Source organism: Phocoena sinus, chromosome 5 (assembly GCF_008692025.1).
Source record: "Phocoena sinus isolate mPhoSin1 chromosome 5, mPhoSin1.pri, whole genome shotgun sequence".
Taxonomy (NCBI): Eukaryota; Metazoa; Chordata; class Mammalia; order Artiodactyla; family Phocoenidae; genus Phocoena; species Phocoena sinus.
In genome coordinates, this window is record NC_045767.1 from 36,412,636 (window position 1) to 36,440,577 (window position 27,942).

At 51.4% G+C, this 27,942-nt stretch overlaps 1 protein-coding gene across 3 annotated transcripts; it reads right to left on the reverse strand.

The window, feature by feature from the left end:
- Positions 1-878: 878 nt before the first annotated feature.
- LOC116753848 (high mobility group protein 20A-like) lies at positions 879-27,479 on the reverse strand. Of its 3 annotated transcripts, XM_032631782.1 has the most exons (12): positions 27,346-27,479; positions 23,447-23,610; positions 20,148-20,227; positions 19,007-19,130; positions 16,879-17,005; positions 13,534-13,592; positions 10,018-10,086; positions 9,779-9,887; positions 6,793-6,996; positions 6,011-6,102; positions 3,460-3,589; positions 879-1,044 (listed from the first exon to the last, which is right to left on the reverse strand). In XM_032631782.1, the coding sequence occupies exons 1-12, from the start codon at positions 27,371-27,373 to the stop codon at positions 1,040-1,042; spliced, it is 1,191 nt and encodes a 396-aa protein (XP_032487673.1). In that variant the 5' UTR covers positions 27,374-27,479; the 3' UTR covers positions 879-1,039. The 3 variants fall into 3 exon arrangements, with proteins under 3 accessions (XP_032487673.1, XP_032487671.1, XP_032487672.1); XM_032631780.1 differs by lacking the exon at positions 879-1,044 and having other exon boundaries at positions 1,979-3,589; XM_032631781.1 differs by lacking the exons at positions 879-1,044; positions 10,018-10,086 and having other exon boundaries at positions 1,979-3,589.
- Positions 27,480-27,942: the final 463 nt, after the last annotated feature.

Sequence of the window (27,942 nt, forward strand, 5' to 3'; positions counted from 1 at the left end):
AGGACCCACCATGACCCCTGCCCCCATTTTGTAGCTGTATATCAATTAATAGCCTATAAAGCCCTACAACAGCCCCATAACAGACACTGCTGGTGCCCTACCCATATCCCTTGTCCTTGCCACCCCAGGGGGCACGCTGGCCAGCCTTCCAACTGCAGCGTACATTTCCCTGCTCAAGGCTCTTCTGGCCTCCTGTGCCCCACCCCCCTTGTCACCTGCACAGCAGGCTGGAAGGAAAAGGAATTGACCCTTCCTGGAAGCCATCCTCCAGCACTGATGGAAGGGAGTTGGTGGATAAATACCCCACCTTCCAGGCCACTGCGTGGGATGCTCTCAGGTGTGGGTCCTACCCTGGCTCCCAGAATTTCCCTGGGGGTTGAGCCACAGTTTCTTGCTGACACAGTGCATCCTCTCATGTCTGTCCTCCCCTGCCTGTTTCAGTTCCCCACTCCTCTACTTGGGATCACCTCCCAAACTACCTGCTTCGTGTAGGTCCTGATCTCAAGGTCAGCTTCCAGGGGACCTAAATGCATACAAGTTGGTTGTGTTACTCCATCTTCATCCCATCCCTTGAGGCTGATGGGCAGCAGTGCTGTCTTTACAATTCAGCAGAGGAAACCAAAGTGTCCAAGAGGCTGAGGAGAGGGGCTGCTCAAAGTGCGCCAGAGACTCGGGGCTGCCGGGCACAGTGTGCCCTGCGAGCAGGTATGCACTGCACTCAGCCTCCGTGCTTGCAGAGGCAGACACACTCCACCAACATTTCCCCACATTAAAGTTGCTCAACTTTTAGTCCGTAGAAGGAACGCTTACAGGGCAGACGCTGCCAAGCCCCAGACAAAAGACAGGTTGCGTCTGTTGTGCAAACACACATGCACAATTTATTTTTTCTTGGGTCAGTAGAGCCGTCCTGGCTGTCCCATCCGCAGGACCCCAGGATCTTCCACTCTTCCTCCACTGAGGGAAATACATCTTTGGAAGCTGACTCCCGTGTGTCCAGAATGCGTCCTGGGGTTCCGTCGGTGCGGGGGTGGGCACTGCTTTATGCTGCAGAGTTGGAAAGGGAGAGCAGACAGTTTACTGCCCGGAAAAAGCTATGGAGCCCAAGGGCTCCTTCAGATGAAGCACGATCCATGCTTGCTCTGCTCATCTCAGACATGCCTGCAGAGACAACTGTGCACTGGTCCCGGACAGAGAATTCGGACAGGGTCCTGGAGAAGGGGGTCTGAGAGGAGGGCCCACCTGGTGCTACACTGGACACAACTCAGGCTTAGGCAGGATGGCTGGGTCACATCATCAGCCCCAATTTATTCCCCAGTGTCACCGTCTGAGACTTGGAGCTCTCTAAGGTCATAAAATGTCTCCTGGAATTTCTGGCTTCCCAGCACCGAGCCCAGGGCTCGGAGGATGTCTCTGGATGGAGTGAACCAAGTGAGTGGGCTGAGGGGAACCACAGGAAACAGAGGGTGGTGGGAGCAGAGAAGGAGCTGAACCCGCAAAACCACTTTCTGGACATTACTTGACACCAGATGCATTGATAAATTTGGAGCCAGTGATCAGTAAATGTTTTCTAAAAGCTGGGTTTCCTTTACATTATACTTTCCAGGCACCACATCCAATGCCTTCCGTCATGCCTTCCCTGGGAAGGACACCCACGTGAGAACACGTGGACATTAACCAACCCCCAGAGCATCCTTCATCTGCTCCCCAGAGCTGCTGCTGTCATGACTGCAGTAAATGGATCCAATTCACAAGAAAAGAAAAAGGCCACAGGGAGGGAGAGAGAGCTGGGGCCCATGGGCTTATCAACACTGGAGAACACACCTCCTACCTGCTTCCCACATCCAGTAGGAACCTGAGCCTGTGTAATCCTCCTTTCTTAGGAGCGCTCAAGCCTGGCCCGTTGCGGAGCACAGGCTCCGGACGTACAGGCTCAGCGGCCATGGCTCATGGGCCCAGCCGCTCCGCGGCACGTGGCATCTTCCCGGACCGGGGCACGAACCCGTGTCCCCTGCATCGGCTGGCAGACTCTCAACCACTGCACCACCAGGGAAGCCCCACTTACACTATGTAAGGATAAAAATTCACATGGAATCTGGCCAGGGCAAATGCTCTCAAGCGAGGATGGTGAGGAGAGGGCACGGGAAGCAAAGAGGCCAAGTCTCCAACTTTCCAAAGCAGCAGGACCTGCTCCATCCGCCTCACTGCCAGAGCCCTTGGCCTTGAGGCGTCGCTATTAATAGAGCAGGGATGCTCCACCCTGTGCCCAGATGTGATGTGTTCTGGAGTCACTGCTTCACCGTGATGTGAAACCCCAAGTGTCCCACCCAGCGGTGAATCAGCAGGGGACTGGGGTGCTGTCCCATTCGTAGCAAACAGACAAGCTGTCAGTGAACAAATCCGTCTGATTCTCGCCTGCACTGTGCTGGTGGCCAGCCAGTAATGCACCAGTGCGGCTAGGCCAGGTCTGAGAGTACTGACATCTGCCAGACTGATTGGTAAACAGCCACTGCCCAGGAGCTGCCCAATCCACCAACCAAGGGGGTTAAGGCCTGGTCCAGCAGGGGCCCCAGGGACCCTGCTCTCAGCTCATGGCCAGCCATGTCTCAAGAAATTCCTGTTGTTAATGATTTTTGACACTACCCCATTCATAAACAGATAGAAAACGGCTGGAAGGAAGGAGATGCAGGAAGATGCGAACAGTAAAAAGCTTCTAGGGAGGGCAGGGAAGGGATCCGGCAGGGGAGGGGGAGTGAAGGGGAATGGTCACATTTTATGTTTCTCCAAAAGGTCATATTTAAATATTTTACAATGAAATGGTATTCATGATTTTTTTCTTCAAAGAGGAGCGTTTGCACCAGGCCTGCACAGGACACAGCCACGTATGTGCTCTATGCCCTCCCTCACCTCCGTGGCACACGCGGGGCTCCCTGCCTGCTGTGCCTCTGGCCCCTTCTTTGCCTCAGGAGTTTGGGACTGTCCTCTTGGGTCCTTCCTCTGTCAAGTCCTTCTAGAAGCCCACCTCCCATAGATAGAGAACTGCCTCCCAACTGAGTGCCCACAGCACCTTGTCCATAGAGGGAAGCTCTCCGCTGGGACACTGCACCCCGACAGTCTAGTGACTGAGGATCTGTCCACCTGATTAGAGCTTGAGGCCAGGGGCTTCTCCACCTCTTCATCCCCTGGCGGTGCCCAGCTCAGGGCCTGGCACCCAGTGGGTGCTGGATTTAGGATCACAGTATCATCGTTCATCTCCGTACATCCCCCAGCACCCAGCAGCAAACCTGGACGCACTGGCCATGTGGGAAGCATGCTGGGTAAAGAAGTGGGGGACGCAGGCATGAATAAATGAATGGACAGGAACCTCTGGGCCTCGGCTTTATAGACCAGCGAGGACCTGGAGGGAGCATGCGTGTGGCCCGGGGAGAGGGGGAAAGGGACTGCCCCGGACGGCTGGCTCACTCATGTCTATTACTCGCAGGCCGAAGTGGGACAGCATCAGGACCATGTTCAGGTTCTCAAACTCCTTCTCCAGGACGACCCCGTAGGTCTTCAGGCCGGCCAGCTCCACCTCCAGCCTCTGCTGCCGATTCTAAAAGAACACAGTGTTCAGGCAGCTGGCTCCAAGACTTTCCAAGGGAATGAATGAATGAATGAATGAACGAGCAAACGAACAAGTGAATAAATAAGTATATAAATATGTATATAAGTAAATGAGAAAGTAAATAAGTAAATGAACAAATAATTAAAAGTAAATAGGCCCCAAGTAGAGAAGTAATCAAATAAATAAACAATTAAACAAAGAGGGTCTTGCAGCTGCTCTCAGAATCCATGAACATAGTCCATCTCCCTTCCCCACACCTCCAGTAAGTAAAAGAGCTACCCCACTGACACAGCCCCCCACTTGTTAAAAATCTTATTACTTCGTGCTGGACCCTTTACATCACTCAGTATCTCACCCTCCTGCTGAGGATGTGTCCCCGCCTGGGAAGCGAGGTTCTGGGGTGTCAGTGGCCTGCCCCAGCCCCATGACCACGGACGGGAGCCCAGACCCACAGCTGGGCCTGATTTCTGAGCCAGCCCTTCTCATGCTGCCATCTACAGGGCCCTGGGGGCCAGGATGACATGGGGCAGCCCCAGGGCAAGGGCTGTGCGTGCAGTGGGTGGGCTCCCACCCTGGAGAAGGCTTGACTGTGTGTCCCGCCCTCAGCCCCTCCCAGCATCCCTGGGAGGCAGGCGTGGTGGTCCTCCTCTAAGATGTGGGCTGGGAGTTCAGTGAGATGCCTTGCTAAGAAGGTCCCGGACAGTAGGGGACACCCCTCCCCACCCCGGCACACACTCTCCCTGCCGCCCAGGCTGCTAAGCGAGGAGCCCTGGCAGGGCCGATTTCCAGGGACCTATGTCAGGGGGGTCATTGCACGATGGCTTCAGATAACTGGGGTATTTCCTTTTTTTTTTTTTAAACATTCACTGTTCTTCAAAGTTCTGTAACAAAACTACACTCAAAGGAAACAGGAATTGCAGTGGACCTTTGTGGTGCACAGAAGTGTGGGATGAAGAATCTGCTGGAGGCATTGGAGGGGACAGCCCCAGAGGGCGATGCCGTGACGTCCACTGGTACCCTGCCAGGTGGATCAGTTCATGTAATCGCTCACAACCACCCCATGGGGCGGACCTACTGTTCCCCCCAGTGGTGCATGGAGAGACTGATAACCGGGGAGGTAAAGAAGTGAAGCGGGGAGCCCGAGGCACACAGCTGGGGGAAGAGCCTGGATTCCAACCGCGAGAGCCTGTGCTCGGGATCACAGCAGATGCCACGTCCTTTCTGGACCTCTTTAAGGCTTCTGCTTTTTAAGTAAGCACCAGACTTCTAGGAATCCCTCCCCAGGGAGCTCAAGGATGAGTGTAAACACTGACAAGAGTGTTCACAGTGTTATTATAATATAATGATTGGATGTAGCCAAAATGTCCACCAACTGGGAAACGGGAATCCATTATGGTTCATCCACATAATGACATATTTTGCAGTCATGAGAGGCAATTCATACAAGGACATCGGAGGAGATGTGAAAATGCTTACTTACTATGGAATGAAATGGCAACCGTAGGAATCAAATTGTGTGGTTTTTATTCTAATTTTTCCTTTGTTCCTGTCTCTCTTCCTACCTACCTACCTATCTCTACCTATTTAGATAAATACAGAGATATATAAATATATAGATAATATACAAATATATCTATGTAAACAGATTTAGATATTTGTGGAAAACAAGACTAGAAGATGCTACACAAATGTTAATGATGCTTCTCTAATGATTGGATTTCATTTTTCTGAAAAATTTCAAAATGTCTTCTGAAATTTCAAAATTTTCTTCAAGGAATATAACTTACTTTTTATTCAGAATAAAATAACACATTTAAAAATTGTGACTTTTTGCACGGTTTCACCACATCTCCTCTTTGCTTTCATCAAAACAGGTACCACCCATCAACACATAAGTGCACACACTTGCCAACTGAAAATTATTCCCAATCCACACCAGGCAACCCTCCTTGTGGTATGTGGTCCAGACCTCCTCTCATGGAACAGGATGCGAGCAAGGATGCTCGTCACACCCTAAGCTGTGGTCACGGAAGCTGGTGCAAACTGGGGCCCCCAACGGGGGGAGTGGGCCAGGGACGTGCAGTGGGTAGAGAAGTAACAGGCCAGATGCCATGGGGCAGCGTGGATGAACACGGAGCCTTGAGTGAAGCAAGCACGCAGCACAAGAAGGATCACAGCACAATTTCTCTACGTCGGAAACACAAACGCTCCGTATTTTACAAGAATGTATAACAAGTATGCCCTAGCAGGAATGGTGGGGAGGCTAGTGGCACCTTGGTTTGTGATGCGTTATTTCAATCGGACCACATGGTCTTCTTCCCCTGCCTCCCGACCCCACCAGGTAGGGCCCTGAGCTGAGCAATGGGGCTACAGAGATGGAACTGGGCGCTTCCCTCCCGAGAGCCTCACCTGGAACTCCAGCAGCTGCCTCTGCAGGGCCTCCTGCTCTACTTGAGCTCTTTCTAAAGTCTTCCTCAGCTCTCTGAGCTCAAATTCTTTGACTGGGAGGAAAGGGGAGAGAAGGCCGTCTTTATCTGTCCTTTCCATCAAAAACCTCCCCTTCTCTTTGAACTGCACTTCACAACAGGCAACAGCTGGGACCCTGACATATACAGGGCATCCTCAAAACCCTTTTTAATATTGCCTATTTCATTCTCTGATAATATAAAGGACATCTATCCATTGGGGGAAATAAGAAAGGAATAAAGAAAAACAGTACCTTCCTCTTGCCTGCCAGAGGTAACCACTGTTAACATTTGCACAGATTCACATATGCATAATTTTATAAATATAGTTGAGATCGTAGGGAAGTTATGAAGAACATGGGTCTTGGAACCCATCCCATCTCAGCTCACTATCTATACAACCATGGGCAAGTTACTTAACCTCCCCGTGCTGCACTTTCTCATCTTTAAGAGGAGGTGATACTATAACCGACCTCACAATTAAAAGGTAATTTGTATAAACTTCTTAGACCTGTGCCTGGCTTCCCGGAAGCCCTCGGTTATTTCCCGTCTGATTATTATATTTACTTATTGTTATTCTCGTAGTTGCAACCTTTCCTTTTTTTTTTTTTTTGTTTTGTTCCACTTAATATTATAACCTATTATGTAGGTTGCTCTTAGGATTATAGGATTATAAAACCCTCGGGCACCAAAGTTACTAGGGAGTTGTAGAACTTGACTACTCACTTTTCAGAAGTTTAAAGATGAACTCTTGCAAGAAACGTAAGTCAAGTGAAGCAAAACTCGTCTCTGGAATCAGGCCTCTGAGTGGAAGTGGATCAGGGCACTCAGCTTCCTCCTCTGAGTCCCCTTTGTTCAAATTCTGACCTACCTCTCCCTCCAGAGGCTCCAGATGCTTCAAGCACTCAGCAGAATCTTTTTCAAATTCCCCTAAAAAGCAAAGACATCCTGTGTCAAAGGTCAGCCCCTTGAGCATAAGATGAGCGGCTCCTCTGGGTCTGGCCCTCTGTCCAGATATGGGCAAGCCCATCCCTTCCGAACCCCAGTCCCTGCGCCAGGTCCCCAGATGTACAAGAAGAATGTACTGGGACCAGTGCCAGATGGAGGGCAGCAAGGGAGGCTTCCTGGAAGAGGGGTTCCTTGACTGAGATGGGTATCTTTTTTCCAAACCACTTCATTGAGATCTAAATCACATACCATACAATTTACCCATTAAAAGTATATAATTAAGTGGTTTTTAGTGTATTCAGATATGTGCAGTCAGCACCACAATCATTTTTAGAACACATTCATCACCTCCCCAAGAAAACCCTGGTTCCATTTAGCCATCACCCCCCCGTCCCCCACCCTCCCTCAGCCTTAGGCAACCACTAACCTGCTTTCTGTCTCTACAGATTTCCCTATGCTGGACATTTCATATACAGGAAATCATACAATCTGTGGTCCTTTGTGACTGGACTTTTAACTTACCATGTTTGTTTTCAAGGTTCATGTACCTTATAGTACATATCAGTACCTCACTCCTCTTCAGGCTGAATATTCCACTGTACGAATGGACCGTATTTTATCTATTTATCAGTTGATGGATGTTTGGGTTGTTTCCACTTTGGGGCTACTATGAATAATGTTGTCATGTACATTCATAATATTGTGTGAACATATATATTTTGTTCTCTTGGGCACATACCTAGGAGTGGAATTGCTGGGTCATATGGTAACTTTAAATTTTTGAGGAACTGCCAGACTGTTCGAAAGTGGCTGCCGCATTTGACATTCCCACCAGCAGTGAATCAGGATGTGATTCCTCCATATCCTCCCCAGCACTTGCTATTATTCACCTTTTTGATAGGGTTTTGAAGGATGAATAGGAGTGAGACCCAGTACACAGAGGTGGGAAGGCCATTCCTGTAGAAGGGCTTGATGAAAAGAAATTACAGAGCAGGGAGCTACAGGGAACCATTAGCAGTTTGAGATTCCTGGAAAGTAAGTGGGGAGGTAGGGAGTTGCTTATCCGCTACAGCCCCCAAGCTCATAATAATTACACAGTGGACACCCAGAGTGTGCCAGGCATCACGGGATTAACTCATTTCCTTACGACGGCCCTGTGAGGTCAGTATTATTATCATTATTCCCAATTTTGCACTTGAAAAAATGAAGGCAGTGGGCAGAGAGTTCAGCCAAGGTGATAAAGGCAGTAAGCGGCAGAGCAGGGATTCAAACTCAGGTCCTTAATGGTGACAGGGTGCTGGCCACCTAAGATGTCACCAAGGCGGGGATGACTGTTGTCGCCACAGAAAGGAGACATCAAGTATTAAACTACCAGAGCCTCCTATGGAGGCAGAAGGCACCCTAGTGGCTGCCCAGGACCATTCCTGCTCACGGGGATGGGTTCTGTTGCGGTGATGAAAATGTTCTAAACTTAATTGTCGTGGTGGCTGCACGTATCTGTGAATATACTGAAAACTACTTTCCGTGGGTGAGCTTTATGGTGTGTGAATTAGATCCCAATAACACTGTAAAAACAAAGAGCTCTGGGACCTTGCCCCATACCTGCTTCCCACCCTGGTTTTGCTGAGAGGGAGTGGAGAGCTGGGGAGGGGACCGTTCAGGTTCTTCTGGGGCGGTGACTGCAGAAGCAGGCGACTCCAGGGCTCACTCTCATCTCAAGGGGTTGGGGGGATCCCAGGCAATGAGAGCCACATGAGATCCTGCTCTGAAAGGATGAGTGGCTAATGCCCCCTCCCATCAGGACCGAGACTCAGATACCGCAGCTGCTCAAAGCCCTGCTTTCCAACAATATCACAGCAGTTAAGGCAGACATGGAAACGCTCTTGAGAGCCTGACTGTTAACATAAAACTGGTAGGCGGTTTAGGGAGAAGACAAAGCAAGGTGTGCCCATGTCTGTTTCCCTTTAAATAACTGCAAAGGCCCTCAGAGAGTTACATGGAATCAGAGCCACATGTATCTACAGCCTCATGGTCCCCTAGTACATGATTTTATAGATTTTGAAATGAGCCGTAATCCTCTCCAGCAGGTAATTTACACAGTATAACTCTAGGCATATGGAGTGCACACATTATACTCAATTTCAGGTAATGAGATTCATTTTTACTTCCATTGCCATTATTCACCTTCAGCAACACATTACTGAAGACACTTTATTTCCTTACAAACCCCAGACAAAGGTGAGCCTCCTGTACATTTGTGCATTCCCTCATCAAATGTTTATTGCAACTCTACTATGGGCAAGAGATATGTCCTAAACCACATGGCTCCTTCCTTCCAGGAGAGCAGACGTGTGTGTGTGTGTGTGTGTGTGTGTGTGCACGCACACACGCGTGCACACACAGTCATGACTGTGTGAGCGTGTCTTGTGTCTCTGCATGTATGTGCACACACACATGTTGCAGGGTGATGGTGACAGTAGCAGGGGATGATAATTACTAAGCAAAGGGTACATGTCACACCCTCAGGAGCCCCCCACCCCATGTCTGAAACCAGGAGAGACTTCCTGGAGGAGGTGACATCTCAGCTGAACCAGGCCTGCACACGGCTCTGATATCCATCTTCAGAAGAGCCCTGTGAGGCGGGCGATTTCAACCTTACTTTACAGATGAGGTAGTGGAAGCACAGAGAGGTTAAGTAACTGGCCCCAGCCCACTCAGCAAGCACGGTGCTGAGAAGGGGATGCACTGACCAGAGGCTGGTTACCTGTGAGGTTCTGCAGGTGCTGCTTCCCCAGCAGGTGCTCCCGCTTGTTATGCAGGGAACTGAAGAACTGCCTGCAGGTCCGACAGTACAGGTCATCATTCTCATCCCCCTGCGGACGGAGACGGTTTCTGGTGAGCAGGGAGGAGGCGGGATCCCGCCTTCTCTGAACATAAAATTAGCTTAAAATGGCAGACGGGCTTCAGCGGGGCTAGGTTGGGTCTTGCTAGTCCTTTTTTCACCTGTGAGATCGCTTGCCGGGTTGAGGCTTTTCTGAGCACAGCTGAGAATTTCAACTCATCCCAAGGCCTCTGTCACCGAGTGAGAGAGAAAGTGTTAGGAATGTGGCAAAGAGGGTACGACAGGGAGGTTTTGAGAATTGGTGGTGTTGTCTGAGTCCACAACCAATTCTGAGTTTTTCATATTTTCAAAGAGTTTGCTTTGAAAACATGAGCAAAATGAACTCTGTGACTAAATGACAAAGATGTGTCCTTTTATCAAAATACATATGTACTAACCTGTAAGTGCTCATATATCCATGGACTATTCTGGAAGATGCACTAGAAACTGGTCATAGTGGAGGCCTTGGGATGCAGGGATGGCGTGGGGGAGTGAGGGACTGGGGCTCTGGGCACAGAACCCACCTCTCATGGTAAACCTTTGTACACTGTTTGCATTTTTTGTTTTTTTTTTTTACCATGCACGTATGTTATTTTTAAAAGAAAAACAGTTAATTTAAAAAAACAGAGCTGTACGTATTTGCTTACATTTAGTTCAGAGACGTAAAAACTCCCCAAGCTCTGACAAGAGATGGTTCCTGTCACAGACTTGAAGTGTCCCCTGCTGCCCCGAGAGCTGGCGGGGAAATGACCATGCTCAGAACACTCTGCCACTCACTCTGCTTCTCAGGAATCCTCTCCCGCATCAGAGGGGCACTCCTTCAGCCCGGAGATGTGCCCCCAACTGGAAGAGTGTCTGTAGGGTTTCTTCCGCACCCTCTGTGAGGCTTGCCTCTGCCTCTCACTAAATGAGCGGAAAGACCGGCTAAGAGAGGCCGGGAGCGAGGGGGCCCCAGGGAGCTCCACAGCGGGAAGATGAGGGCTGGCAGAGGGAGGGGGACTCGTCAGGAGGGAGCTTCACGGAGGAGAGAGGGGCCACTGCCGAGAAAGGGCCCAAATGCTCATCGAGGCCAAGACATCAGAGCAAACAACCAAGCTGCACGTACACCTCAACAAAAAATTCCATCCTCTCACTTTTGCTTATAGAAATACGTCATTATTGTACGGGGCTTCCCTGGTGGCGCAGTGGTTGGGGGTCCGCCTGCCGATGCAGGGCACATGGGTTCATGCCCTGGTCTGGGAAGATCCCACATGCCATGGAGCGGCTGGGCCCGTGAGCCATGGCCGCTGAGCCTGCGCGTCCGGAGCCTGTGCTCCGCAACGGGAGAGGCCACAGCAGTGAGAGGTCCGCGTACCGCAAAAAAAAAAAAAAAAAAATACGTCATTATTGTAAAATTAATCGCACATAGCCCAGGGTGGTGGGGCTGAGCCTTTTAGGTTTGGTGACCTTTTGAACAATTATGGGAGGGACCCAAAACTCATTCAGGTAATCCCTAGTACAAATCCTTTCACAACCTGAAGCCAAGACTAGGAACCACTGTCAAGAGAAAATGAATCACAAGGCACCCAAGAAAAAGCGTCCAAGAAAAACAATAGCCAGGAACCATTTATCCTATTTCTCCATTAAAGTGTGAGGTCTTCATCTATGAGAATCAGTGCATGTTTCCCTGCAAATTCAACTAGAGCAGCTGTACTTTCATTGGGTACCAGGCACTGAGCTACTGGCCCTTGACCTCTTGGCTTCGTGCCCCTGCATTACCAGGCATTAACAGGGCAGCCCCATAAAGAGTGTGACACACGGTCCCACCTACGCTGGTGGACAGAGATACGAGACATGAAACAATAACAGTGACTAATGTTTTCAAGCCAGGCATGGACACTGCATGACTGTCTGCTCTTACATCGTTCAGTCATGTTCTGAGCTATATTTTGTTATGAGGAAGGCCAGCCTCAGACTTAAAGGTGTTTGACTAAGGTCACAGAATGGGTGAGGAAGAAAGGCAAGATTCTAAAAAAGCATGGTGCCTGCTGGCATCCCTCCATGGTGGGTGGGGGACACGGTGAGTAGGGAGATGGACGCCAGGTCATGGAAGGCAATGGGGAGCCAGCGCAGGCTCCAGGGAGAGGATGGCTGGGTTGGTGGGAGAGTAGCTGGCTGCGCAGAGCAGACCCCTTCAGGGGGAGGGGCTGCCGGCGGGAACTCCACTCATGTGTCTCCTCTCATAGCGGCTCCAGCCTGGGCCACAGAGGGCTGACCTTTCATGTGGACAATGGACTCAGGAAGTCCTTTGCCCTCTGTCTCAAGTCATTTTCTAATGATAAAAGGTGGTGTACTTCAAACAATGTTTAAAGCTATTATAAATGCGTGTTGAAAGTAACAGAAAAGGGGTGGTGTAAAGTGAAAAGTAAAATGTACCCAGCTCCCACTTCTACTCACTGTACTGCAAGAGCTTCTCGTGTAGCCTTCCAGAACGTTTCAACGTAAACACATCTGCCCCTTAAGAGTCACTTTCAATTGTTCTTCATTTGTTAAATATATACATTTCATCATCAATTAACTTCAAAGGGGAAACACCTACAAGTTACACCTTAGCTCAGACCACCTGACAAGCCTGGTCCCCTCCGCCCTGTCTTCATCCCCATCCGCGTACTGTCTGCTCCAGGCGTCCTGAACTGCTCAGAGCCACACACACACGCTGGGCTGCTTCCCATCCCCGGGCCTTTGCAATTCTTGTTGCCCCAGCCTAGAGCTCCCTCTGTGCTTCCTTTCCACCTGGCCAGCATTTCCTCTAGGAATTTCCCATCTCTTCTTCACGAGCATCATCTCAGAATCACCTGCCCTGAGACTGACTCGCCCAGAGCCAGGGGCCGCTCTCACCGTGCACTTGTCTCCATCACAGCAGATCCTGGTGTGAAGTGTTGCACGCTTGCCAGTTTCCCCCGAACAGGAGCCGTGAGGCTGTGCTTCACCCACCTCTGCATCCTCAGCCTGGTCTCCCACCTCCCACTGAGCTGGGCTCAGTACATACTTGTCCAAGGAACACACAAAGAGAGGCCTCCATAAGGGACTGATGTGTGAGCCACACTCCAGCAATGCATGGAATCCTGTGCCCAGATGCTGTGGTTTCCCGGGGCTGCCATAACCAACTACCACGAACTGGATGGCTTAAAACAACAGAGGTTTACTCTTTCATAGTTCCGGAGGCGAGAAGTCTGAAATCAGCCTTACTAGACCAAAATTAAGGTGTGGGCAGGGCTTAGGTCCCTCTGGAGGTTCTGGGGAGAATCCGTTCTTGCCTCTTCCAGCCTCTTCTGGTGGCTGATGGTTTCCTTAGCTCGTGGCCGCATCACTCCAGTCTCTGCCAGTGGTCACACGGCTTCCTCCTCTTCTGTGTCAAGTGTCCCTCTCCCTCCCTCTTGTAGGGACACGTGTGACTGCATAATTCCCCTCCCTCAAGATCTTAACTTAGATCACAACTTCAAAGACCGACCCGTTTTTTGCCATATAAGGTAGCATTCACAGGCCCCAAGGATTAGGACCCAGATATCCTTTGGGAGGGACCATTTCTCAGCCGCCCACACCAAACGAGGGTGATTATTTTAAAACCACATCCCCCTGCCCCCCCAGCGAATACTTACATCAATTGCTGAGAAGTCAAGGTCCTCGCTCTCAAACTCACATCCTAGTGTACCTGTTCCTGATGGAGAAAAAAACAGCCTCATTTTACAAAGCATCTTTCTCAGAAAAGGCCTCACCCTTATTGCAGAAGCATCAACTCAGGGTCAGAAGCACCTTCTGAGGCTGAAAAGATTTATCCTAAGAGGTCTCCATGCTTCCTGCTGGAGGATCAGTGCTTGACTTCAGCTGCTCAATTTCAGCAGAGGTCTGAAAATCCCTTATTATAAACCAAGAGGAAAAACCAGATACCTCTGACTTCCGTTTATAAACACCTGGCCAGGTACGGAATGAAGATGAGAGAGAAACAAGGAAAAACATACACAATTCATTTTTTATTAGCATGGCAGAATCTAGTGGTATTTTTTTATTATTATAATTATTACATTTTTATATAGTAAACTTTTAAATTTTACTGTGTTTTAAATAAGACAGAAATACATCTTATTTAAAAACCAAGCTCTCTTGGGGCGGCCTTTCTTTGTAACACGCCAGCTTGTCATGTGATGACAATCTACAAATAAGCACAAAAATAAGAAGGCAGCAGAACTCCAGCATGGCTGAAGGATTAAGCGCGATGCGGTGTTCTCTGCGAAGTCTGACATAGCATTGTTTTTCTTTTTTTTTTGCGGTACGCGGGCCTCTCTCTGTTGTGGCCTCTCCCGTTGCGGAGCACAGTCTCCGGACGCGCAGGCTCAGCGGCCATGGCTCACGGGCCCAGCCGCTCCGCGGCATGTGGGATCCTCCCGGACCGGGGCACGAACCCGTGTCCCCTGCATCGGCAGGTGGACTCTCAACCACTGCACCACCAGGGAAGCCCTGACATAGCATTCTTAGGGAGAAAAATATGAACAGGGAATGACAGCTGCTCATGGGGAGACTCTTAGCCAGAGGTCTCAGGGCACAATCGGCTTAGCTTTGACATTCACATGAGGACCAGAGGCCTCACAGCTCCCTCAGAACCATTGGACACCCCACTCTGCTAATACTAATTATATGCTAGACCAGTGGTTTTCAATGGATTATTTTTATCTGCAGGTGCTTGATTGAAAACAAATGTTAAGTGGAAATCCAAGAAATACAATGGGCCGGAGTGGAGCTGCCTGTGGACCAACTGAGCCCTCTGCTTGCTTTTGTAATTAAGTTTTATTGGCACGCAGCCCCACCCATTCATTAACATATTGTCTACGGCTGCTTTCCTGCTACAACCATAGAGTTGAGTGGTTGCGACATAGACTACAGGGTCCACAGAGAATAAAGTATTATCTAGTCCTTTACAGAAGTTTGCAGATACTCTCTCTGGATGAAGCTGTGGCAGAGGGGGGAGGCTCATGCCCCAGTGCAAAGGGTATGAAGCATGAATTCTTACTGAACTCGCTGTGTGCCAAGCACTGAGCACCAAGCTCCTATGGTTTAACTCGTTTCATCGGCACCAGGCCCTGTGCAGGAGGTCCTATTACAGCCCGACTTTCTATATGAGGAAACGGAGGCACTAAATGCTTTAGTGATTTGTGCAAGGTGGCAGAGCCAGGATTTGGACCCAGGCATTTGGACCGCTGAGCCCATACCTGACCACTATGGAGGCAGCGCTCAGCCAGGCCCAGGCGGGAGTGAGAAGCGGCAAAGTGGAGAGCTGATGGGCTCTGCCGGGATGCCGGTCAGCCCCCAGCGTGGGGAGGGCAGGAAGAACCCTCAGGATAGACAGTGACGGACCCCGCACCACCGGTGAGGACACCCCACGCTGCCCTGAGGCCATGTGCCCCTTGGAGGGGAATGTACCACGGGTGGGGTGGCAGCCCTGAGTCTGAATGTAAACTGGGCCTCTGGTGGGCACTGCAGTTGATACAGCTTCCAGTAAGGACGGTAAAGATGGAACGAGAAGCGACCTCCATGGTGAAGGCAGGGTCAGCAGACAATAAATGGAGTTCGCCTCTCTGCCTTAGGCCTGCACCCCCAGAGGCACACTCTGAGACAAGGATTTTGGTGCAAGCGGGGGTTTTTTTGGACAGTGATCTCAGGAAATGCTGGTAGAGGAGTGGGGAAGTGGGTCGGGAAGGGGAGAAAGCCAGTATGGGGGGCCTTGCTGAGCGGAGGCCACTACAGTCAATAGGGCGCAGTCCCACCAGGAGCCTCGAGGGGGCGCACGGGACACATCTCAGCATGGCGGGTTGCGGGAGTTGGGGTGTTTACCTGCCATTCCTGTGCCCACTGGTTTAGGGATGCTCAGTGTGTTGATTCCTGATACAGCAGGCCTGACTCCAGTTGGGCAATGCCGGGGCCTGCAGTAGGATGCTGTTGGCACGTGGGGACGTGCCACGTAGATGCTATGGGGAAGTGGACCCCCAACGTAATCAGAGTGTGGTCCCTGCACCAGCAGCCTCGGCAGCGCTAGGGGCGTGTTGGAAATGCAGACCCCAGGCCTGCTGGGTCAGAACCTGCATTTTAACAAGACTCCCGGTGATCCAGGGTACTTTCGAGTTTGAGAAGCAGTGAGTTCCATAACTGCGGGTTCCTTTCCTCTTTCTAAGGACTAAAACGTAATCACTGGCCCAGCACTACCTGACCATTCTCTGACGTTCCTAAGAAGGAGGGAATGAGATGCCTCCTCTTTAATCAGGTACAAGATGTGTCTCAACCCGGCCAGAAGAGCCGCAAAGGGAGACCGCGATGCCAGCGGCTTTGTTCGGGGCGTGGCTCTTCCCCCTCCCCCAGTTGTGCGGAGGTATAATTGACACGTTTAAAAATGTATATACTTAAAGTGTTCAGAGAGGACCTACTCAGTGAATTCAATACACAATGGCGAAAGGATAGTCTCTTCAATAAATGATGTTGGGAAAACTGGATAACCACATGCAAAAGAATGAAGTTGAACATTTATTTTACACCATACACAAAAATGAACTTGAAATGGATTAAAGACTTAAATATAAGACCTGAAACTGAAAAAACTCCCAAAAGAAAATGTAAGGAAAAAGCTCCTAGACACCAGTTTTGGCAACAGTGCTTTGGATATGACACCAAAAGCACAGCAACAAAAGCAAAAATAAACAAGTGGGACTACATCAAACTAAAAAGCTTCTGCGCAGCAGTCAGCAAAATGCAAAGGCAACGTACAAAACGGGAGGAGATACCTGCAAACGGTATATCTCACAAGGGGTTAATATCCATAATATATAAGGATGTGAATGCTGACCAAGGCTGAGACTAACACAGAGCATTTTTCAAATGTGCCTTCTGCTGTAAAACATCCCATAGCCTCAGGCCTGGGAGGCAGAAGCTGCAGCCCACCCCAGCCAGGCCCCACTCACCGCACAGCGCCTGCACTTTGTGCGCTGCCCGCCTGCGCAGGAAGGCTCGGTAAGCCTTGGAGCTCTGGTAGGCCTGCAGCTCTCGGATGTAGCGCTGCTTGTCTTCAACTGCCTCATAAACATACCTCTGGAAGAAGGAGCACAGAGATTCTGAGACTCTCCTAATCCGGGGGAGGGGGGGGCGGCTGGAGGTGTCCTCTTGTCCAACTTGCCTCAGTCTTTCTAGGATGGTCCCAAGAAGCTATTGCTCATCTTCTACTTGCACACCTGCTGGGATGGGAACCTCACTACCTAACAGCAAGTTCATTCCTTACTTGAATGATGCAGACCACAGAAAGTTTCCCTTCCAATCAGCTGGAATCTGCCTCCCTGTGGCTTTTACCATTCTGCTAGGTGTGGTCTGATGACTGTAGAGGAGGGTAGCACTCAGCTCCCCTCCCCGCCTTGAGGGACCTTACAATTCTATTCAATTATCACACAAGCAAACATCAGTGCTTAACTCTCTGCAGGGTCCTGGGTGGGGCACTAGTGATAGAGACGAATCAGACCCACCCCCAAGCTACCTCATCTGCTACTGTTTTCCCTCCATCAGTTAACACCTGTCTCAACCTTCCTCCCCTGGTCAAATCTTACTAATCCTTCAAGATCTATCACAGAACATTTACCTTCTTGAGCATCTTTCTCTGATGCCCCCAGGTTGACTCAGGGCACTCCCACACTGGTTTAGGTGCCTCCTGGAGACCCCCTGCCCCTGGCACAGACCTCTGTCCCAGGCACCCCTCACCATGGATTGTATGCATCCACTTCGGAGGTCCCAACAGCCGAGACTGTGAGCTCCTTGAAGGCAGGGACTTGGATTCATCTCCAGCCACAGAGGCTGGCACCAGCTGGTGTAACCCAGGGACAACTAGTGTGTGTGTGTTGCAGGGGGATAAATTGGGAGCCAGAACCAGAGATGCTTGGTGGAGCCCCACCTCTCTCCTCCCCGCAAGACCTAGCTCCAGCAGACAGCCAGGGCCCCAGTCTGCTCTTAGCCAGAGTCGGGGGGCCTGCCCAGACTGGGACAGCCAGGGCTCTTCCAGTTGTCTGACTGGCTACTGGATCTACCTCCTGAATGGTTACTAACCTGAGTAGCAAGGAGAAGAATGTTATTAGTTGATACCATGCCCCCAAATTAGGATTTCTCTGAAACACGGGATTGGCCAAAAAGTTCGTTCGTGTTTTTCCGTAAGATGTTATGGAAAAATCGAAATGAAGTTTTTGGCCAACCCAATAGTTAATTTGAAGCAAGGGTTTTCTACAGCTAAAAAGTTGCAAGTGCAGGGGCTTAAAGAAGCTCATCTCAGAGTCTTTGCATTTAACCCAAAGAAAGGACACTCCGGAGGCAGCAGGCAGTTCTGGGAAAAGTATGGGCTCTGGGGTCAGACATACTTAGAAGGAATTTGGGAGGGATATCGTAGGAAGTGATGCTGAAGCAGGCGTGTCTTGATCAGTGTGACTGGAATGTGGGGTGGGGTGGTGGCAGAAGTTGACATTGGACATGAATGCCATGATAAAGGCATGACGGTATCCCCTACGTTAGTGTTTCTTCCCCTGTGACCCCAGAACATACTTCCCTAGGCGGCTAATAGGTGCTCTGTGTATAAGGGGTTCCATGGTGGAATTAGTTTGAGAAAGCCTCACAGGAGACAGGACAGAGATTCTCACACCCTTAGAGTGCTCTGCTCCGTCTCTCCTTCCACATCTCATTCCAGGAGAGCATGGACCTCGCCTGAAATATTTTTAAGTGAATAAAATTATATTAAAATGCTCCAAAAGAAATTCCTGCAGGGGGAAAAAAGGATCTGTTTCACCTGATTTACTCCAGAATTTCCTAAACTCTGGACCATTTAGCCATGTTTCATGGATTCGCCCTTCCTCCTGACACAGTTTGGGAGATGGTGGACGCCAAAGCCAGAGACCAGTCATTGCTTTGAAGGGGTGGGGCGAGAGGCACCTCCCACCCGCGTTCTGGCAAGTGCCCTCTGGCTCCAGTGTGAAGAGACAGACCAGGAGGGAACAGCCCCTAATCAAGGCTGCAGACAGCTAGGCCCACTCCTCTGCGCATTCCACGCAGAAAAGGACTTACTTGCTTTTTCTCTGGGGGCAGCTGAGCCCACTGAGCGGCCAGCATCTTCGTGATTTCCGTGAAAGGCAGATCTGGGTGCCTGGCCCTCAGGGGGCTCCTCTGCTCATTTAGGAATATCACGTACCTGCACCAGGAATGGAACAAACACAACAGCTCTGAGCTACCGGCTGGAGCGGAGGCCACGGGGCCTGCTGCAGCTACTTCCACTTTCAGGTTTTCATACAAATAAACAGTCATGGGTTTGCCCATATTTTTCAATCTAACCAGTGAAATGGAGGTTAATCAAAAAGGGGAAAATATTTGAATGGCTGGCTTATCCAGAGACTGATGGAAGACCTAAGGGGGACCCCCCCACCAATGGGAGGGGCACGAAGACTGAGTGGGCAACTCACTCAACCCACCTGAGCCTCAGTTTTCCCCTCTGTGTAATGGATATAACACCACCTGCTCATGAGGTTGCTGTGCGGCCCAAATGCTCCAGGTACAGGCCACCCTCCTGATCAGGGAGATTCGGGTTGAGGGAGAGGGAGAGAGGCTGTGGGCATTGGGGTGAGACAAACCAGTCTTTGGAACAAAAGCCATGTCCACAGGAATTACAGGAAAACTGAGAAAAGACCTTCACCCTTAGAAATGTGCGGACCCTGAGGATAAAAGAGAAAAGCGCACAAGCTTCCAGAGGAGCAAAGTGACCCTCAGAGCAGTGGGAAGTGACTGGCCTGGGGCCTCTCTTCTGCAGCCTCCGATGGCAGGGGACAAGGGATGGATGGTCTCAGTGCACTTGGTGGGGGAGGGGGCATTTTGAGCCTTGATGAAGGTTAACTAGCTCCCCTGAGGCCGTGGAGCATACATATCTGCAAGCCTGAAAGGGAAACCAGACCTGCTGGCCTCACAGCCACCCCCTTTCCCGTCTGTGAGCCAAGCCCAGCTCTCCTTTGAGCATCAGAACCTTATTCTAGCTTAAAGAACTAAGCAACCCTCCCTCACTCCCTGGCGTGTGAGGCCCCGTAACGATCAAGGGCCCTGAAAAACAGACAAAGGCTGAGATGGGATAAGAGGCCATCCAGGCCTGGCACACAGCAGAGGCCACAGGGTGAGCCCAAAATGTTACCTTAACATCAGTCAGGTAATCTCCCCATCTTACCCTGTCCTAGGAGCGCGGGGAACAGGAGGGTCCCTTGGGGGTTTCCTTTTCTTGCCTTTAGGCCAGCCCCCTTTCCTTTTCTGAAAGAGCAACACACAGAGGAAAACCTCAGGACTGTCAACAATGATTTACCATATTCGAATCACGGCCTACAATACGGCAACATACTAAAGTGTCCTCGTCACACTTTACCCACGCGGCTTCTGACCTCCCGGCAGCTCTGCAGCGTAGCAATAATCGTGCCCTGAAGATGAAAGAACCGAGGCTTGGAGGACATCATCACTGCCCTGGTGTCCCTAGGAGGCGGGGGAGCTGGGGACATTCCCTCCCATTGTGTTACGACTGCACGCGCACATTGGGCGCAATCAAGAAGGCAACCTGAGGTTTCTGTAACTCGCTTCACAGTGGGTGGGGCTCGGCCTCAGCACTGGGGACAGGGCGTAAACATCTGAGCTTGCCTGGTGCTCAGCCTGGGCTCCCATCTCAGCTCTGCCACTTACCTGTTATGCGGCCTCAGGTAAATTAGTAACATCCCCGTGCCTCCGTTTCCCCACTTGTAAAATGGGGATCACAAAAGTCTGAGCCTTGTGGATTGCAGTGAGGATTGAATGTGGAAATATTCATGTGTTTCTTAGAACAGAGCCAGGCACCTAGTAAGTGCTCACTAAACGCAGGCTGCCACAATCGAATGCAGATCCCTCCTGTGGCAGCCAGCTCTCGGGAGGGAGACCCAAGCTGCCCCTCTCTCTTCTGTTCACTGCGTTTCTTGGGTCATCAAACAGTGCCTGTGCCCTTGCTGCCACTGAGGCCCTGTGCCATGTTCGGAGGCTAGAGGGCTGAGTAAGACGCAGACCTGGCCCTCAAGCAGCCCAGTCTGACACAGGAGGTCTGATGCATGTAAATAATGGCAACAATTCATTACAGGGATAACAGTTACAGAATGACAGCCTGGACACCCTTCCATTCACGTCTCAGTTTCAAATTTTCCTAAACCAAACACACACACACACACACACACACACACGCCACTAATGGTGGATAGTAATCAAAATGTGGCCTTAAAAACCTCTGTTTCAACTGTTTCAGCTTTCCAGTTTTCAAAACTCCCTCCCAGACATGCCCATTTTGGCCTTTCCAGGGCCAGGAGACACACAGTTGGTCAGAGGCCCAGCAGGCTGGCTGGGTGAGGATCTAGCGCTGCCACAGCCAGGCCACATGTGCTGGGGACCAAAGGACATAGGAGGTCAGGGCAGCACCTGGCATGGGCACTTGAGGAACAGGAGGGTAGAGCTCGGGCCAGGCAGAGGCAAAGAGCCAGGCTAGTAGACACGTGTGTTAGAGAGAGACTGCTGCAGAGCACCTAGCAATGTGCTGGGCATGCTTTAGCTGCATGACAGAAATGACACTCAGAAATGACAAGATATGACACTCTCCCTTGTTCACTTCCTTGCTGATCCCTGGGGTCTGAAAGTGAAGGACAAGCCTTTCAGGACCCTGGACAGCTCCCGGGTCCTGCGGTCAGCTCTGATTCCACGCAAGAAAAACTCAAACCGTTTCTGCAGTCCAGTTCACTGGGAGCTTTCCAACACACATGTTCCTGAATTTGAGTCTCACATTCCCCACCAGAAGCAAATATGTCAATCATCCCACGCCACAGGAAGACACTCAGAAAGATGAACGACTTGGCCACTTGGCGGCTTCTGTTAGAGCCGTGCCTTCTGAGGGAGACCCCACAGCTGCCTGGAGTCACGTGGGATGTGGATCGGCTCGCCCAGCCGTGCATCACAGCTGCCACCTCCTGTCTGCCTGCTCAGTTCCTCTGCCGTAGCACACAGGGGAAGTTGTTTGTTTGTTTTTAATTGGAGGAACCATGTTCATTTATTGATATTCATTGTACTTCTCTATATTCTAGTTTCATAAGTCAAAACTAAAACTAAAATCGCTTATCATTTTACTGCCATCTTTGGTCCTTTGTTTCAGTTTCTTTATTAAAAGAAAATCCTTCCTGAGTGTTTTCTTCGTTTGCCCGGAAACCATAGTTACGGAGACAAAGGCACTTGGGAAGGCTGCAGGGATACTTTTCTCTGAAGCTTTTTGTTCTCGCTGAATTTCTCACACAAGATTTATACCAAACTGACTCTGCCCTAAATAGAGCCACGTACACAGTGAGCTGATCATTAGCACAAGGTGTTACTACATGGAGAGCATTTCCCACACACTGGAGTACATTAGTCTCAAAGGAAAAGCAGAAGTAGAACATGATTGAGCAAGGAAAGACTGATTACAAAGAAAGCGCAGTCAGCAGGAGAGCAGGAGATCCGTGGACTGGCAAAATTCAAGGGGAAAAGATCCATTTCAATTGGATTCTTGACCAGCACAGAACTTTCATGATCAGACTGTAACAGACGGTGAATTTTGGATATCTGGTTTTATACACAGAATTTTCTTTTACAAAGAATATGTCCATTGGGAGTCAGCAGGGTGTAGCAGAAGGTATGAGGGGCTTGAGTGACAGATATGGGCTCACTCCCTGGCTCTGACACACTGTAAGCCTGAGCCCCCCCTTACCTCTGCAGCCTAACTGTGACACAACGAAAGGCAGCACTGGGGTGGGTTTGTAGAGGGCCAGCACAGTCCCAGCACAGAGCAAGGCTCAATGCATGTATGTTCCTTCTCTTTATTGATAAGGTAAAAAAACTCAAGAACATACCAATGAACAGGATTCTACAAGGCAACTGAGCAGATCCCAAGGAGATAAATATTTCAGTTCATACAACTAATCACGTCAATCATTTGGGAACCAGATCAAAGCTCAGATGATGATTATAATCATGGTTGGGAAAAGGATCTTGGCCCCAGTGGTTTTACAATCAACTGCCCCAGCAAAGTCCAGGTCCTGGTTTATTTTCCCACTTAGCCACACTGTGCACTCCACTCCACTCCTCACCAGCTGCTTTTCCTGCACAGAGAATGAACGGGGGCCATCTCCCAGGTGAGAACTGCTCACCTCACCGCAGAACCTTCACCAGAAACCCTAAGCTTCCTGGAATAGTTAGTTAGGCCCAGGAGCCAAGCTCTTTGAGATCGAATCCTGCTCTGCCGTTTACTGTGTGACCCTGGGCAAGTTCCTTGACTTCTCTGTGCCTCACAGGGTTGAGAGGGTTTGAAGAGACAATGCCCAGGAGTGCCAGCCTAGAGCTCGGAGCACAGAACACACTAAACACGCGGGTGTTATCACTCACGTCACGATGCCAATGCAGCACGTGAGGCCCTCTGTGCCTGCCCTGGACCGCACTTGCCTTTCGCTCCTCTGCGTCCCGCTCCTTCGGGTCCCCCGGTTCAGCCAGTACAATGTGCGGAGTGGGCTGAGACACCAGGTCCCAGCAGCGCGTCTGGATCACGGAGCTCCCAGGTAGTAGGCTGCCTGTCCCACTTGGAGATGGGAGAAGGAATTCTATGGGCACTAGAACAACAAGAAACGGCACATAAGGTCAGAGACATTGAAATCACCACCACCCCTGGAGTCCATCCAGCACTCCAGGCACTCTGCGATATGCCATTTGTGTTTTCAAATGCCCACAAGTGACAGCAAATGCCTAAAACCTGAGCTGGTGGTCATTTCTCCGGGGCACAGATGGTAAGGACAGGGGAGGTGCTACACAGAAACAAGTCACTCCCTGTGAGCAGGGCAACCGAGATGGCCCTCAGGTCCTGCTCTGTTGGACCTGCCTCACGGACCCGCGCCCAGGGGAGCATCATGGTTAGAAGTGTGGGCTCTGGACTCAGACCGTTGGGGTTCAGCCCCCAGGTCCCATGAGTCAGCTTCACACCAGCAGCAACACACTTCACCTGCCGGGACCGTGGCTTCCTCTTCACAAGGTTAGGGCAAACTTCAGACCAGAGTCGTTGAAATGCCTGTTCACACCCCCAGGTATTTACAGGATGCCTGCAATATGCTGGACACGGCAGACAACAGCGCATAGAACAGACAGATATCCAGTCCCCCCGGAGTTTACATTCTAAGGGTGGGGGATTACACTAAAACTTGTAGGGTCCTCAGAGCAGCACACAGCCCTCAGTAGGTTCTCAGTAATGTCACTGTTATTTTAGTGGCATTTTAAATTGGTGCATTTACAGAAAACTATCCTTTGAGAATGTCAAGAAGGTTATCTGCGGTCAAATTATCCCGATCCCCTATGAAGTAGGCAGGATGGTAATTATGATCCCATTTTACAGATGGGAGAGAGGTGGGAATGGGACAATACATAGCTCAGATCTATTAAATGTATGCACGACCTACACACACACACACACACACACACACCTGTTTGTAGATGGAGAAACTGAGGTGCCTGGAAGCAAAGTGATTCCAGAGAGAAGCCTAGAATCACACAGGTGGAAAAAGTCAGGTGAGATCTTGAACCCAGGTCTCCTGGTTGCCAGCCCAGCGGTCTGTCCTCCTTCTCTAACCTGCACCCTCTATGGTTCCTCGTGCGGAGGGGAAGGTAATAACTTTCAAGTGACCGTGCTCAAGAGTGACCCCATCAGTATCCCATTAAGTACTACTTAACAACCACAATGCAGGCCCCCTGCCAAACAGCTTCAGACGCTGACTTGCCTTAGAGTGAGGAAAGACAGGAAGGAATCCACTGACTTCCCTCTCAGCTTCCTGGGAAGGGGAAGGGCGGCAAATAGTGATGACAAAACCCAGCATTCTGGAATTTTCTTTGGCTTGTATCCACATGGCCAAGCCTGGTCCAGGCCTTGTAATCCATCACTAGGACTGTTCTTGTTTTTTTAAATGGTATTTCTGTTTTGAACCATAACTCGTGGGTATGGCTCAGAAATGGGGGGAGGGTACCCAAGGGTGATGGTAAAGGGTAGACAGTGCCCCTCCCTGGTCCTCCAGCACCAAGTCCCCTCCCTGGAGGCTACCGGTTAGGGGGCTCTTCACATGCCCTTCCAGAGCTAGTATGCTCGTTTACAAACACTCCTGTCCCCCACACAATGGCAAACTAGTTGCACTGCTCTAAATTTACTCCTTTCATTTACTATGCCTTTGCGTTCTTTCTGCACCAGCCCATTCACAGCCGCTGCATTTTCTGGTGAACGGGCCACAGAGCAGTCACCGGCCCCTAGTAACAGATGCAGGGTAGTCCTGGTTTGCACACATAGCATGCATGCAGTGGGCTCTCTAGAAATCGGGTTGCTGGGTCAAAGGGCATGTGTGTTTGTAATTCAGATGGACCCTGGCTGGCACACACCCCTCCACAGGCTGGACCCACTTCACGCCCACCAGCAGCGTAGGACCTGGCTTCCTCCTGAGGATCCCTGCCTCTGGGTCCACAGGTGAAAATCTCACCACCTCCCTCTCTGCTCATATCACTCTATGGCTCCCCCGACTTCGGCATGGAGTCCAGGCCCCGTAGCCTGGTATCTGAAGCTCCAGGAGGCTGGGCCCTAATGACTCATCCAGCTGCACGCTCATCCAACTGATACAACTGACTCCAAAAGGTGGTGATGAAAATGTACGATAAGCAGACCCTTTAAGCGTATTATCCCGTTTAATCTTCAGCATGACTCTGATTACCATGGCAATATCCACAGATGGAGAAAGAAGTTCAGAGAGGTCAGTGACCTTCCCAAGTGTCCACAGCAGGGCAGGGCAGATGGGACCCCCCGACCTTGGGTTGCCTGCTCTTCCCATCTCCCCAGCCATCTCACCAACAAGCAGAAATCCTCTCCCATCTAGTACAGCCCGACTGCTGATGCCCTGATCCCACTGAGCGCAGCCCCAAATCTCCCCTGCCTTGCCTTCACCCTTTTCCAAGGATCCAGGAACAGCAGGAAGGAACCCATTTGGAGGACAGCTCTCAGTCGATTCATTCATTCAGTGGACAGACATTAGGACCAGTGCCAGGCTGCAGGCAGCGGCTGCAGAAACAGCAGTGGCTGACAATGCAGAGTGTAGGGAGCTCTAGGTCAATACCAAGTCCTAGTTCCTTGGAGGGCAAAAGCCATGCTGATTGCCTAATGCTGAGACTGTGGAATAGTCTATGACTTGCTCAAGCCCTTCAATCCAGAGACAAGTGGTGCCTACCCTGGGGCACTGGCCTCCCCACTTACTGGACAGTGCAGTGGTCACCCCTATGCCTCAGCCAAAACGTCTGGCCTCAGAGCCAGCCCTGCCACCTATTAGGCACATCATCTCTCGTTCCTCAGTTTTCTCAACTGTAAGATGGGACTACTAAGAGGTGGCATGGCTATTACAGTGCCTGCCTCCCAGATAGCAGGCTATAGCCAAGAACTGGTAGTATTCTAACGTCGTCAGAGTCTGCGTTGGAACGTGAGAATACAGTCTTCAGAGTTCAACTTTAGGCTCGAATGCCACCTGCCCGCAGGTGACAGAAACACATCAGCCAGGAGCAAATTACGGGGTTTTCACTAAATTATCATACAAGGTCGGGAAACGGGATTTTCTGCATAAAGGGAAGGTTCTGGACAGAGACCTGAATCTTTCCAGCGTCAGTTTCAACATTTGCACGGTAGACGCTGAAGCTCTGACACCCACCGACCTGGACTCGAATCCTGATTACTCCCCTAACTACCCGAGGGGCTCGTTCAAGTCACTGAAAGCCCTCTGTTTCTCACTGTGGAGCACAGTCCCCGCCCCCAGGTCGCCAGGGCGTTACACGGGACAGGTGAGTACAGGTTCTCTGAGCCGAGCGCGCGGCCCGAGCGCCGCACAACGCAACAGCTCTCCTGACCAGAGTCGCCCCCTGACGCGCACGCGTCCGCCCCCAGCAGCGACTGGTGACCGTGGCGGCGGGCCGGGATCTCAGGCCGGTTCCGGAGCCAGGGCCGCCCCTGCTTCAGCACTGGCGGCCGCGGACGGCGCCGGACCCGCTCTCGGGCGGGGTGTCTCAGGGACGGGGAAGAGGTCACCAGAGCGGGGACTGGGGCGGCGGGGGAACAGACGGGCACCTGCGCCGAGGGACGCGCAGGGAACGGACCGGCCCGGCGCAGGCCCCAGTCACGTGCCAGGGCCTGGACACCGCCCCGGGCATTCACACCCGCGCCGCTGGGCTGGGCTGCACCGGGACGCGCCCACCCCGTCCCGGGGACAACCCCCCCCACACACTCCCGGGGAGCGGGGCGCGCGCGGCAGAGGGGAGGGGCCGCAAGTCCAGCCACTGACCCGCAGCCTGGCCGCTGTCCCGCTGCATGTCGCCCGCCCGCCGGGGCCACCACCCCGCGCCGGCGGCTCCGGGCACGGCCCACCCGGTGCGCCAGCCCAGCGCCTGCCGCTCCGCCCCGCGCCCTCGGCTCCGTTTCCGCCCCGCCCCGCACGCCGTGGGCGGGCTCTCTGGAGCCGTCGTTCCCCGCGCTGCTGCCCGTCACAGGGAAGCGGGCTTTGTCCGCCTTGGACTGCGTCTGGCCGCTGAGACGTGGGCGGGCGCGTGGGTCGAGAGTCCCAGCCGCGCGGCGGAGCTCCGGGCTCCAGGCTTTCGGAGTAACCGGGGTCTGGGCGGGGCCAGAGCGGGAGGGGCGGAGGACAGGGCAGCCCCGCCCCGCGGCCGAAACCCCGCTTTGAGGCTGCGGGTCCCTCCACCCGCCCCGTCAGTTACGTAAGTGCCCCTATTTATACGTCTCAATATTTTCAAGGCACACAAGAATGCATAATACATTAGCACTGTGGCGAAATTAGAAAATCCAGAGCAGCCAGCCCCTCTCGCGGAATCCAGCACCTCAAAACCAACCACCTGTAAACCCATTGGAGGGCCTCCTTTACGTT